Genomic DNA, 14497 nt, shown 5'->3' on the forward strand with positions numbered 1-14497 from the left:
ACAATCTCAGAGGCAGGAAAGGGTAACAGTTTTTTAAAAAATTTAAATCAAAATAGATACAAACATTTTAAACAGACAAATACACTTGCTAAGCATTTCATAAAATAAAGTATGATTCTAAGAAATTCATTAGAATGGCAAAAAAAAAAAAAAAAAATCATTAGAGAGTTCTCTACAGTTAGCTTTTTAAATGAAGTTTAACCCCCTTTTGGGAAGGGAACTATTTCAAAGGGTTCATTTTTGCACCCACCCCTGTCAAAGAAGGTCAGAAACACTCAAGTATAAAGTCACTCCACTGCTGTGGCACAAATAGTTTCTGCGGCTAAAATCAAACAAAGACCAATTAAACTAATCATAACGTTCCAGTGAACACAAGGAAGCTCACCTGGTATTTCTGGACTACTTTCGTGAATTTTCAAATCTACTCAGTTCTTGGTATTATAATTACCTTGACCAAAATACTGTGAAATTACTGCTCTGATCTACTAATGGCTGCAAAAATCAAGTCATTGTGGTTTCATGCCAAGGGGCCATAGCAAGGTGGCGCAATGATTTCTGACACAGAAGACAACTTCTAAAAACTCAAAAGGGAAAATTAACGGGATGTGGTTTACATTGCCAAAGACTGTTCATTAATTACCAATTTAATCACTGCTGGAGGCATGACATTACAAAAATCTGGCTGAAAGTTCTAATAGATTATGAAGACCACCTAAGAAGAGTGACCAAGAAATGTACAAAACAATTAATACTGTTTCACTGCTATCAAAGACACTCAGATTATTTTACATCCAGTGAAGCAAAGGAATTAGTAGCTTCACAGTGCCACCACTAGGAACTGTAAATACAACAGCACACAATTAGTAATGCACATGTGACTTTTTATTCAAGGCATATATCCCTGGGAAAGCCAGAACATGATAAGGAGAACAAAAGAAAATTGAAATGAATAAAGATTTAAACTCTACTCTTGTGCATGCTGAGCAATATCAGAACAGGCAATATAAAATCCAGCTCTTAGTAATGGTGATACCATCCTGGGATGTTCAACACTGCACTGAACAGCCACATGGCAAACGTCTATGGCCATTAACAGTCGCATAAAAGGAGTGTTCCTGATGTTAAAATACCTAGTCCTAGCTTCTTGTATTCACGCAGTCTCAAATAAATAAGACTTTTGAGACTAGGGGTTTGTGGCCACATAATAGAAAAGATGCTTGAGTTTTTTCCCCCAACAATGCTAGTATTTCGTGTGACTTTGAAGATATGCGAGCAAGGTAACAGTATGTTTTCTAAGAAGTCTAGTAGCCTTTGTCAGGATAGCAGACTTCAACTTAAATTTAGACATAATAAACTATTATTTAAATCATAATGAATAAAAACCACCACCCTGTATAAAGGCATTTATGCTGAATACAGAAGAACATCGGCATTCTCCTATAAAATGCAACTATAAAAAAGATAAGCTATATATTTTAAGTGCCTTACTGGTCTAAAAGGGATTATGTACATTAATCTTCTGTCAATTGTGTTACAGTAAGAAATAAGAAAAATATTTTCATCTTTATGCCCTGGGTGTAGACTTTCCAGCTTATACAGAGAATAAAAATCTGTAAATAAGACAAATTCTTACTCTCTACGTTATTAAAGGTTTTAGATTTCTTTTTATAAAAACTGATGTTCTTTTAAAATTATAAATGCAAAGTTACCTACTTCTTCCGCATGATAGAATAATATGTGTAATTAGGGAAAATTAAAATTTTAGCTTGACCTTAAGTTTAAAGCTTGATTCCTAGAAGCTAGCCATTTAAATGTAACACAACCAATACTCATAAACATATGAGCTTAATCTTATATATATTTTTATGAGGAGACATACTTGGGACACACAAATATACATGAAAACTATGAGGAAAGTTTCTATCAGAGATTATCAAAATGAGATTTAGTGCTTTTTTACCAGCTGGATAGTAACTGTTTCTTTATCTGGAAAAGATCTAGTAATCTTATCTAAATCTGCTATAATTATCAGCACAGCAGACTACACACATTTAAGTCAGTATTTTCCAATTATCATCAAAAGTATAAAGTTGATGTCCCACCCTTCATATCAACAAAACACCTTTTAAAGGTTCAGTTCAGTAAAGAGCAGTTTGCATTCTTTTGGTTCTTACCAAATAAGCCCTTAGGATTCACTATTAAGGACCAACCAGTAAAAAAACAACAACAAAAAATTTCTATATCTTTTTTGGATTACTGATCTTATAGTTAATTAAGGACTGCCCAAGCTGAAATTCCTTTCTCATATACAGAGTTTTCTTTCAAAGAGTTAAATATTCCTGCAAACCTTTAAAGACAGATATTACAAACCTTTCAGAACTCACTGCTAACTTGCAGTTTGATCCTGCTAAGTGAAGATGAGATTGAGAGCAGGAGGAGAAGGGGATGACAGAGGATGAGATGGTTGGATGGCATCACCAACTCAACGGACATGGGTTTGGGTGGACTCCAGGAGGTGGTGATGGACAGGGAGGCCTGGTGTGCTGCGGTTCATGGGGTCACAAAGAGTCGGACACGACTGAGCGACTGAACTGAAGATGGGCTTCTATGACTATTTTAATGGGTCACTTACTATGCTTGCATATTAAATATTAGGGAAAAAACTTCAAGTATGGATTATAATAATGTTGTGATTTCTTGCTGATCTTTCTTTAAAAAAAATATTCCAAGTACCTAACAACTGTCTGCAAACCACATTCTTATGTTACATAATTTATGATTGAAAAATGAACATATTTACAAATTCACTGACTGTTAAGTGATTGGACTAATTAAATTGAAGAATCATTCTCAGTTCTCCTTTTAGACTTTCTATTTATAAAATAGATTCTATTCTCTCTTAAAACTTAAAGGTATAATTAAACCTATACAGCATCCTTTTTCTGTAAGGTTCATAGTGCTTTATATCCTAATAACACCTCCAAGGAGTGTGGGTAGCAGGACTGTCATTCCTTATTCTTAGAGTGTACTGATCCTAAACTTTAGTACATCAAATGCAAACATCTCTTTTAGCTAAAATATAATTACATGAGTATTACTAAATGTCATGATGGATTCATAAAACATTTTTTTAAGCAACTGTATTCTAATGTAAAGTAATAAGCAAAAGATTATTTTGAAATAGATTAGCGTCTTACATTCTATTTATGCATTTCTTGAGAAAAAAGTGTTTGGGAGAACTGAGTAATAAAGAAAAATAATAAAAAAGGAAATATTTTCTTGAAAAAAGGCTATTATGTTTTTCTCAGAGTTTAAGTTTAAATATATAATCAAGGAAGCTCTTTTGGCTATATAAAGGCTAGACTATTGCACCTGTCAAAACCCTGAGTTAAACTTTGAAAAACATTATTTTAAGTATATGTGGAGAATAATGCACAAAACAAATATCACACCTGAAATTTATATTAGTAAAATGTAACATACAAAAATCTTCATAGGGCAAAAGAAATAGAAAGCAAAGAAATATAAATCACAGAGCTCAAAGCAATGAAATCTGTCTCCTACAGAAAAATGATTTCAGGAAACACCTGAAACAGGTTAAACAAATGTTTAAAACACAGAGATACAAATGACTAACGTAAACTACTACTTTCCCTAAAAAGACCTAAATGCATTATGTACTTGTACCATGTTCTCATTAAAACATGCAATGGTAGTCTTGACAAAAATTAAGAAAAATTATAAGGTTTATAGTATCTACATTTGTGAGTTCCCTTTTAAGAGAAATTATAGCTCAAGTATTTCCCAAAGTAGAGTTTGTACATGAGGATCCATGTGGTAATATTACCAAGAGTTATCCTCAGTGTCTTAGAAGCTATTTCCTAGCCTGCCAATCTAAAGCTACTAATTTATATGAAGGAATGTTTGGTTAGAGTGATGTGATTCAAGGCAGAGGTGGGAGCTAACCTCTACTGAGTGAAGTGAAGTAAAGTGAAAGTTGCTCAGTCGTGTCCGACTCTATACAGTCCATGGAATTCTCCAGGCCAGAATACTGGAGCGGGTAGCCTTTCCCTTCTCCAGGGGAGCTTCCCAACCCAGGGATGGAACCCAGGTCTTCCGCACTGCAGGCGGATTCTTTACTAGCTGAGCCACAAGGGAAGCCCAATCTCTACTGAGAGGTCCCAGAATATGGAAAGAGTAGGTAGTGTCAGACTTTGGTGTGTCCATACCATAACAAGAAAGGAAGGTATCATAATGTAGGATTCAAGAATAGGAAGAAGTGAATGATATAGGGAACCCTGAGTCTTGCAGTGGCAAATGTCATATCTGTAACCAATTTGAGAGAGGAGAACCTTTTAACTTTCTCTGATCAATGATAATCAGTTCTGCTCTAAAGACCTTCAGAAAGTTGATCTTTTCCCATTTACCAAGAAACTCCTTACAGCAACTCCAATTTTTCATATTTAAGCTCATGTTTTTATTAGTTGACACTCAGAAGATATGATAGACTGTCACTATCCCCTCCCTTCATTTTTCATTAAACAAATACTTAGTATTTGGTGCTAGGAATATACAGTTCATATACTTTAAATAACTCACAGTTGAGGGGAAGAAAGAGATAATTGGATAATAACATGGGATAAATGTGGCAGTAGTGATATATACAATACAACAGAAAAAGATACAGGAAGAAGAATTTCTTTGCTGCTAGAAGCCTTTGACAGAGGTACTCACAGAAGTGATTTTCTTAACAAGGGAAGAAAGGCATTTCAAGGAGAACAGCAAATGCTTAATACAGGAATGAAAGAGCATGATGCCACATTCTGTCTAAGCAACTTATAGAGCTAGACTGTAGAGTGAAAAATGGGAGAGAGGTGAGAAATGAGGCTAGAAAGGGAGGGGGTAGGATTTGCAGGAACTTTATATGAGGCCATGTTGAATAGTCTGGAAGATTATTACTCTTGGGTAGGTAGGAGTTACAAGAAAGAATCTGAGCCTTCATATACTCAAATTAGTACTTAAACTACTTCCCAGTTCTTTATGTTTCGTAAGCCTGTCTTTCCTTAAAAGTACATCTTTGCTTTCAATCCTTTAACACTTCTCTGAATCCTCTGTAAATTCTCTCAGTCCAGAACTAGAAACAAACTAGATACCTATAAAGGGGATAAGTTGTACTGAGTACACAGACATTGCCCCATACAATTATGTTTCTATTTGGGTACTCTAACATCAGTTATTAATAGCTCTACTCATTCTTCCTGGTATTCACCAGTAGATCCTAGGTTAGTTGTATAGAAACAAAGTTTAGAAGGATAAAAGACATTGCTGAAGAAGTCCTAAATCTGCAGTCTCTTAAGAGTAAGTAACTTTTTCACACAGCTCTTGAAGATTTAAGGTTAGTGTCTCTAAGACTTGGGGTCACTTCTGGGTACTACTAACTTTTTTCTTTTTAACTCCCAGGAACTCTCAGTTAAACTAAGAACACAAAAAGCAGTGGGTACCTTTAGGTATCTATATATATATATATATATATATATATATATATCTCCATGCCAGCATCTAGACTCTTAGTACCAGAGTATACATTATAAAGGGCAAGATAATTTATAATGAATTTAAAAATAAGAGCGTGGTAAATTAAGGCACAAATTAAAGAGCATAAGGAAGTGAAAATGGTAGCAATCAGTTCACTAAATTAGATGCCAGATTTTTCTATTTTTAGTTAGACCTGCTTTTTATTTACCAGAAGTCTTGAGCTCTTCAGATTGAAAAGGATGCTGACACTAAAGTAGGGATGGCATTAGTCATGGTTCCCTTACCTATTCCATAGTGGATACCAATTAATTTGAATGTCACACAGGAGGAAAAAAAAAAAAAACTTGCCTCCGTATCACAAATGGAAAAACAGATTTAGAAAGATTAAGTAATTTCTACTTTTAGTATCACTTAACTCATACTCAGTTGCTCCAGAGACGAAATTTGGTATTTTCCCTTTTAATTTTGTCAGCCAAGTTGGCCATACTAGTTTTCCAAAATACGGACAGCACTGCAAATAATTTCAATCGATATGTACAAGAGCTACCAGAAATGATGAAGAAAATGATTAAATTAAGAAAACTATCATGTCACTGGAAAAGAGATTATCAAGTTGTATACTAAATTGAAAATCTGAAAAGCAATGGTAAGGTCTAATTTCTTTTGTAAAATTGGACTTACTTGATATTTCACATTTTCTTTCTTAAATAATTTCAATATTTGCTATAAGGCCCACAGAGTAACAAATGTCAAAACTAGAGCAATAGTTCCAGGATGTAGTATTAAGTTCATGGAACTGATGTTCTTCACAACACATGAATATAGGGCTTGACTTATTTGAAAAACAAGCAATAGTAGAATGTGCAAGAAAGTTTTAAAAGTGACCTTAAGGGTTTCCCTGATGGTCCAGTGGTTAAAACTTCACCTTCCAAAGCAGGGGGTGCAAGTTTGATCCCTGGTCAGGGAATTAAGATCCCAAATGCCTCACAGCCAAAAAATCAAAATATAAAACAGAAGCAATATTTTAACAAATTCAATAAAGACTTTTAAAATGGTCTATACACATACACACACACACACACACACACAAACCTTTTAAAAAAAGAATAGTATTTTTTTTTTAAAATAAAGTAAACTTAAACTATAACTGAGAAGAGGCTACAACAATATTTCCCATGCCACATGCTCATCTTACAACGTGACTTTGATAGTCCTCCTATTGAGTGGTGAGGTCTACCTCTCTGCTACTTAAACCTGGGGGTGGTTTTGTATCTCCTCAGGCTAACAGTATGGCAAAGGGACTTTTAAAGCTAGAACATGAGAAGGGAATGGCTATCCACTCCAATATTCTTGCTTGGAAAATTCCATGGACACAGGAGCCTGGCAGGCTACAGTCCATGGGGTCGCAAAGAGTCAGACGTGGCTGAATGACTAACACTTTCACTTTCATAAGCAGGCGTAAGAGAGTCCACCTATTCTCTGCTGTTAGACTCAGCCACCATGCTGTGAGAAAGCCCAAACGAGCCCAGGTAGAGAGACCAGGTAGAGAGGCCAAGTACCAGTTCTGACTGAAAATTAGCCCTTGAAATCATGCAACAGAAATAAACCATTCCCTCAGTGTCCCACCCTAATGCCTAACTTATAGAATCTGTGAGCAAAATAAAATGGTTCAGTTCAGTTCAGTCAGTTCAGTTAGGTCGCTCAGTCATGTCCGACTCTTTGCGACCCCATTATTTTATGCCAATAAGGTTTCCAATGTTTTATAATGCAGCAAAAGATAGCCTGAAAGAGGAAGAGGAGGCAAAGCATTCTTGGGACTGTTTGAAACACAGTTTCATAAGCAAAATAGGGTAAAATTTTGGTTAAGTGGGAAAAAGTGCAATAAAGTGACCAAATGTCTTCTCAGTATAAACAGAATTGATAGTATTGAATTCACTATTTACTTCACACTTCAGTTCAGTTCAATTCACACTTTAGTTCAGTTCAGCTCAGTTCAGTTTCAGTCGTATCCGACTCTTTGCGACCCCATGAATCACAGCACGCCAGGCCTCCCTGTCCATCACCAACTCCCGGAGTTCACTCAAATTCATGTCCATTGAGTCGGTGATGCCATCCAGCCATCTTATCCTCTGTCGTCCCCTTCTCCTCCTGCCCCCAATCCCTCCCAGCATCGCCACACTTAGGCACAAACAAATATCATCAACTATAAAAGTGAACAGTTCTTTCTACATCTCTCTTTTTAAAACACCCACCCCCACAAACTCCTGAGAGATACTGAAACACAACACTAATTTAAATGAAACAGCTTTATGGTCAAGTATATTTGGATATGCTAAGAAAACAATCTAATAAAAATATCCTTTTTGGATACCCCAAATTTCCCTAATTTAAAATATTTATATAAACATGTCTTTTTAAAACAGAAAGAATAAAGGGAAAAATTCCATGAGCCATTATTATCTCTTAGGGATAAATATTATTAATATTTTGATCATTTCCTTCCTGAACTGTTCAATGCATAGATAAAAACACAGTCTTTCAAAATGGGTTTTATATGCTATATGCTATTTTAGATCTTTCTCTTTCTTTGTACAAAATGACACTATGAACATTGTTCTATGTCCTTTCAATATTCTTTCAGAACATTATTAAATAATTTTCAATGGCTACATAATAATTTTCAATGGCTACATACATATATAGTATATATATTTGTTGTAATTTATTTGATCATTCTTCCATTTTGAGCGATTGCCATTTTGTAACTTTCACTATTATAAATAACATGTGATGAAAACTTGCATATTAATCTCTGTTAGTGGGATTACTGAGTAAAATAGAATGAGCATTTCTTGAAGAAGTCAATTTGCTTTTCAGAAGGGTATGGCAAGTTATATGCTACCAGGAGTATTAAGAGTATCTTGACTTGATGAGACATCACTACCATTATGTTTCTTAAAATCGAAGTTACAGAGCATCCTGGGTGGCTCAGTGGTAAAGAATCCGCCTGCCAATGCAGGAGACACAGGTTCAATAACTGATCTGAGAAAATCCCACAAGCCGCGGAGCCACTAAGCTGGTGAGCCACAACTCACGGGCTTATAGCCCATGCTCTAGGGTCTAGGAGCTGCAACTACTGAGGACCTCTCACCCTAGAGTCGGTGCTCCACAACAAAAGAAGCCACCCCAATTAGAAGCCCATGCATTGCACCCTCACAGCAAGGAAGACCCAACACAGTCAAAAATAAATAAATAAATATGTAAATAAGATTAAAAATATCCAAGTTACAGACTTTATAGGTAGAGTAAGATATCACAGACAGAATAAGCAATATTTCAGTAATTAACTTCTGATGTTGAATTCATACTAGCATAATTTAGCTAAAAGTTTGTTCTACTTGGGATATTTTAAGTGTAAGCAAAATTACTGGTGCCTTAAAAAGAAGAGATGAACAATAAAATATTTGTTGAAAGTTTAAAGTAATAAATGTATAAACTGAATGAAAGACTAAACAGCTTTAAAAGTCAGGATACTCAAATTTTAAGCCTAGCTTGCTACTGTTTGCAAACCTAGGTAATTTTAAACCCCCTTTCCTAACTCATTTTTCTCTACAATGGATACAACAATAATATCTATCCCTACTTTACAAGGATTTCAGAAAATAAACAAGAAAGAAATAAAACATAAGCTTTAAAAACATAATCTCTAAAGTCAAACTGTCTAAGTTCCATTCTTGGCTCTGTCACTTATTAGCTGTGTAACCACGGGCAACTGAATTTGTTTGTGCATCAGTTTTCTCAACTATCAAACAGAGATTATATTTAACACATATAATCGTTGTGGAGATTATATGAGAAAATCCATGTGAAAGCCCTTTGAATCCTGCTTGATACACAATAAGTGCTCAGTAAACATTAGATGACAATTATTAATATATGTAAAATTTTATACATAGGTAAAATAATAGCTTTTTAAAATCTACTTGGCAAACAAATCATTTAAATCTCAAGTATTCTAAACTTAAAATCAACATACTTCAAAATATAGAGCTATAAATTTTCCATAATTTTTAGAACCTGAAACAACTATGAAACAAAGTTTATCACAAATATAATAACAATAAAATAACTTTCTTTTTGAAGAGAATATTCTTTCTCTGGCTCTTCACTTAACTGGATCCTTCTCAGCCATCAAGTCTTACTTCAAATGTCTCCTCTTCAAGTCACTCCTACCTACTCAAATTATCCTCTAATATGTCTACTAAATGAGTCATTTTCACCCTCTGTAGTTAACTTATTTATTCATCATTCTCTGTCTCTTCTCACCAAAATGCAAATTCCATGAGGGAAGAATCTTTGTCTTTTGGCCACACCTTGTGGCATGTAGGGTCTTAAGTTCCCTGACCAGGGATTGAACCTGCAACTCCTGCAGTGGAAGCATGGAGTCTTAACCACTGGACTACCAGGGAAGACCCGAAGTTTAGTCTTTTCTATTGCTACACTCAGTTTCAACTCAATAAATATCTTACTGAACCAACAAATTGATGTAACATATGGTTAGGCACTGAAAGAACTGGTATAAAAGCTACAAAATTTCTTCCTTAGAAAGAATGGCCATCTAAATTAGCGTTTCTCAAACATTTTTATCATGACCTACAATTAAAACTACATCTGGTACCAAGATCCAGTAAGCACACATACCCACGTAACTAAAATAAGTCTCACACAAAAATACTATGATGTGTGATAAATTCTGGTATTTTCCCATTTAAATATTCTATTCTTTTTCATTGAAAATAAAACTGTGCCCCACTTTATTGATTTTATATCACATTACTGTGTAAAGACTCAAAGTCTGTATATTGTACAGCATAGAAATATAGCCAGTATTTCACAATAATTTTAAATGCAGCATAATCTATAAAATATTGAATTACTATGTTGTATATCTGAAGCTAATATAATATTGTAAATCAACTATACTTCACTTAAAGAAAAAAAGTAACAAGAAAGTAAAAAAGAAGAAAAGTATGAAAAACGGTGGTCAAGCTCAGAGGTTAAGCTAGTATCTGAAAGGAGTTAACAAAAGCAACACAATGGAGCAAAGATCGTCTTTTCAACAAGTGGTGCTAGATGAACTGGATATGCACATGAAAAAAAATAAACCTAGACACAGACCTTATGCCTTTCACAAGAATTAACCCAAAATGGATCACAGACCTAAATGTAAAACATAATTCTATAAAACTCCCAGAAGATAACATAAAACCTAAATGACCTTGAGTATGGTGATGCCTTTTTAGATATAACACCAAAGGTACGATTCATGATAGAGACAATGGATAAACTGGATTTCATTAAAATTTATAATTTCTACTCCATGAAAGACAATGTAGAAAGAATGAGAAGACAAGCCACAGGCATGGATAAAATATTTGCAAAGATATATCTAATAAAAGACTGTTATCCAAAGGAAACAAAGAACTCTTGAAACTCAATAGTAAGAAAACAAATAACTTGACTAAAAAATGAATCAATGACCTTAACAGACATCGCTCCAAAGATTTCCAGATGGCATATAAACATATGAAAAGGTGCTCCACATTATATATTCTCAGCAAAATGCAAATGAAAGCAACGAGATACCACTACACACCTATTAGAATGGCCAAAATCTGGAACACTGACAGTACCCAAAGTAAAACGCAAGAATTCTCATTTATTGCTGATGGGAAAGAAAAATGGTATAGCTACTTTAGAAGACAATTTGGTATCTCTCTTGTTTTTTGTCTTTGTTACTTATAAAAGTAAACACACTCTTGCCATAAGATCCAGCAAATGTGCTCCTTGAAATGTACCCAAAGGAGCTGAGAACTTGAGGTCATATAAAAACCTGCTTTGTAGATGATTAAAGGAGCTTTATTCCTGATTACAACCAAGATGCCTAGCAGTAAGTGAATGAAAAAATAAACTGTGGTACATCCACACAGTGGAATATTATTCAGCATTAAAAAGAAATGAGCTATCAAACCATGCAAACACATGGAGGAACCTTAAATGCATATTCATTGACTCGATGGACATGAGTTTGAGTGAACTCCGGGAGTTGGTGATGGACAGGGAGGCCTGGCGTGCTGCGATTCATGGGGTCGCAAAGAGTCGGACACGACTGAGCGACTGAACTGAACTGAACTGAAGTGAAAAGAAGCCATATCAGAAAAGGTAAATATACTATGGTTCCAACTACCAACATTCTGTAAAACACAAAATTATGAAGACAATAAAATTATCAGGTTCCCAGAGGTTCAGGATGGGGAGAGAGATGAATAGGTGAAATGCAAAGGATTCCTAGGGCAGTGAAAATTCTCTATGATATTATAAAGATGGATAGATGTTATTATGCATTTGTCTAAACTCACAGACTGTGTAACAGTAGGAGTGAATCTAATGTATGCTATAGACTTTGGATAATAATGACGTGTCAATGTAGATTTATCAGTTCTAACAAATATACCACCCTGGCAGGGAGTGTTATTAAGAAGGACGGTTACTCTATGGGTACAGAGGGTATAGGGGAAAACTCTATACCTTCCCCTCAATTCTGCTGTCAACTTAAAACTGCTCTAAAAAAAAAAAATCTTAATTAAAAAAAAAAAGGAAAATGCAGTTTTATGTATATGTAAAATTGGGGGTAGGGCAGGGTTATCATAATTTTCAGATTCATCAAGAGGTTCGTGTCTCCCTAGATCTAAGGCTTTTTTTTTTTTTTTTACTATGTATTCATTATTGCCTGTGAGGCACTACAGAAAAATATGTATAAAAATATGGCTTAACACAGGGATGGTAGTCTATGATAGGAAAAAGGATTGACTCTGGAGTTTGATTAAGTCTCAGGATCAAATCATGAATTCATCATACAGTGACTACAACCTTACACAAATTATCTTACCAATCAGCCTCAGTTTTCTTACCTAAAAGGAGTTTGAATATCTACTTAAGAGGTTAAGTAAAATAGAAATTATGTAAAACATCCACTATAGTGCCTAAAACATCCACTTAGCCTATATGCTAAGTATTTTAATAAATGGTAAGCATCATTATTTGGAGAAGGCAATGGCAACCCACTCCAGTACTCTTGCCTGGAAAATCCCACGGACAGAGGAACCTGGTAGGCTACAGTTCATGGAGTCGCGTAGAGTCGGACACGACTGACCGACTTCGCTTTCACTTTTCACTTTCACGCATTGGAGAAGGAAATGGCAACCCATTCCAGCGTTCTTGCCTGGAGAATCCTAGGGACAGGGGAGCCTGGTGGGCTGCCATCTATGGGGTTGTACAGAGTCGGACACGACTAAAGTGACTTAGCAGCAGCAGCAGCAGCAAGCATCATTATTATACTCTAATATTTTCAAAAAAATTAACTCCCATGGATAAAACACTATCTTAAACAAAGTTCACCCAAATTATAAAATTAAATTGACATAAAACAGATTATTCATATATATGTGGAAATTATAATCCAGGATCTTACTTTTTCTCATAGCTAATACTGCTGTGAAGGAATAATTACAAACTGCTCCTGCAAGTATGAATTTATCAGTTCAATAAAAGTAACAAGTACCCACAGTATACATAGTCTGTGGAAAAAAAATTTATTAGAAATATAAATAAGTTACTCTTATTTACACCCCCATGATTACAATGAACAATGTATTATTTTTAACCAATGTTCCTCACATCACTTAGCTGCCTGTTGCAGAGTGGTGTGGCTGCGTTGGTATGCTGCTTATTCCCTGCCTTTAAAGCTGCATCTCTTCTTGCTTGCTCAAGTAGAACTCTTGCTCTTTCTTTGAGTTCTTCTTGCCTGGATAACATTCGATGCTTAAAAACAAAGATACAGAATTAGAAGCCAAAACAAACAAAACCCCTCAAACCCATGTAATCCACTTTTGTAAATTAATCAATAGTTATACAATCCATCAAAATAATACAAGTCAGGAATAAGATTGTATCAATAGTTTTGTGAGATTACCTGTAGACAATACTAATGCTGATTAGAAACTGTATCTTTACTGGCTAAAACTGGGTTAATTAAAATTACATTTTTATTAGAACATAGTCTCACAAGGTATAAAGTCCATACACATATTATATGCATTGTTAATCACAGTATGCCTTTCATGGATCACAGCCTGGTTGTGGCAAAGGGTCTTGCCTAACTCAGTGAAGCTATGAGCCATGCCATGCAGGGCCACCCAAGATGAAAGGGTCATAGTGAAGAGTTCTGAAAAAACAAGATCCAATGGAGAAGGAAATTGCAACTCATTCCAGTATTCCTGCCTGAAGAACCCCATGGACAGTATGAAAAGGCAAAAAGATATGATGCTGGAAGATGAGCCCCCAGGTGGGAAGGTGTCCAATATAATAAAAGCAGAGGGAAATTACTAATAGCTCCAGGAAGAATGAAGCAGCTGGGCCAAAGAGGGAAAAACACTCAGGTGTGGATGTGTCTGGTGGTAAAAGTAGAGTCTGATGCTGTAAAGAACAATACTGCATAAGAATCTGGAATGGTAGGTCCATGAATCAAGGTAAATTGGAATGGGACATGGTCAAACAGGAGATGGCCAAACAAGAGATGGCAAGAGTGAACATGGACATCTTAAGAATCAGTGGAAAAAATGGATGGGAATGGAAAAATTAAATTCAGATGACCATTATATTTACTACTGTGGGCAAGAACACTTTAGAAAAAGTGGGATAGGCCTCACAGTCAACAAAAGTGTCTGAAATGAAGGACTTGGTTGCAACCTTAAAATGAGAGAACGATCTTGGTTCATTTCCAAGGCAAATCATTCAACATCATAGTAATCCAAGTCTATGCCCAACCACTGATGCCGAAGAAACTTAAGTTGAGTAGTTCTATGCAAACCTATAAGACCTTCTAGAACTAACACACAGAAAA

At 35.2% G+C, this 14497-nt stretch overlaps 1 protein-coding gene across 31 annotated transcripts in view; it reads right to left on the minus strand.

The window, feature by feature from the left end:
• EHBP1 (EH domain binding protein 1) overlaps positions 1–14497 on the minus strand; it is a 580191-nt gene that overhangs the window by 75021 nt on the left and 490673 nt on the right. For 27 of the 31 annotated variants that reach the window (XM_086326384.1, XM_086326385.1, XM_086326386.1 and 24 more), the window contains one exon: positions 13273–13416. The exons of the other annotated variants lie outside the window; for them this stretch is intronic. In XM_086326384.1, coding sequence (XP_086182510.1) covers positions 13273–13416 — 144 coding nt within the window. The remainder of the gene's footprint in view (positions 1–13272; positions 13417–14497) is intronic. 31 annotated transcript variants of the gene reach the window in all.

Source organism: Bos grunniens, chromosome 11 (genome assembly GCF_055505025.1).
Source record: "Bos grunniens cultivar Pamir isolate PY7600 chromosome 11, Bosgru_T2T1.0, whole genome shotgun sequence".
NCBI lineage: Eukaryota > Metazoa > Chordata > Mammalia > Artiodactyla > Bovidae > Bos > Bos grunniens.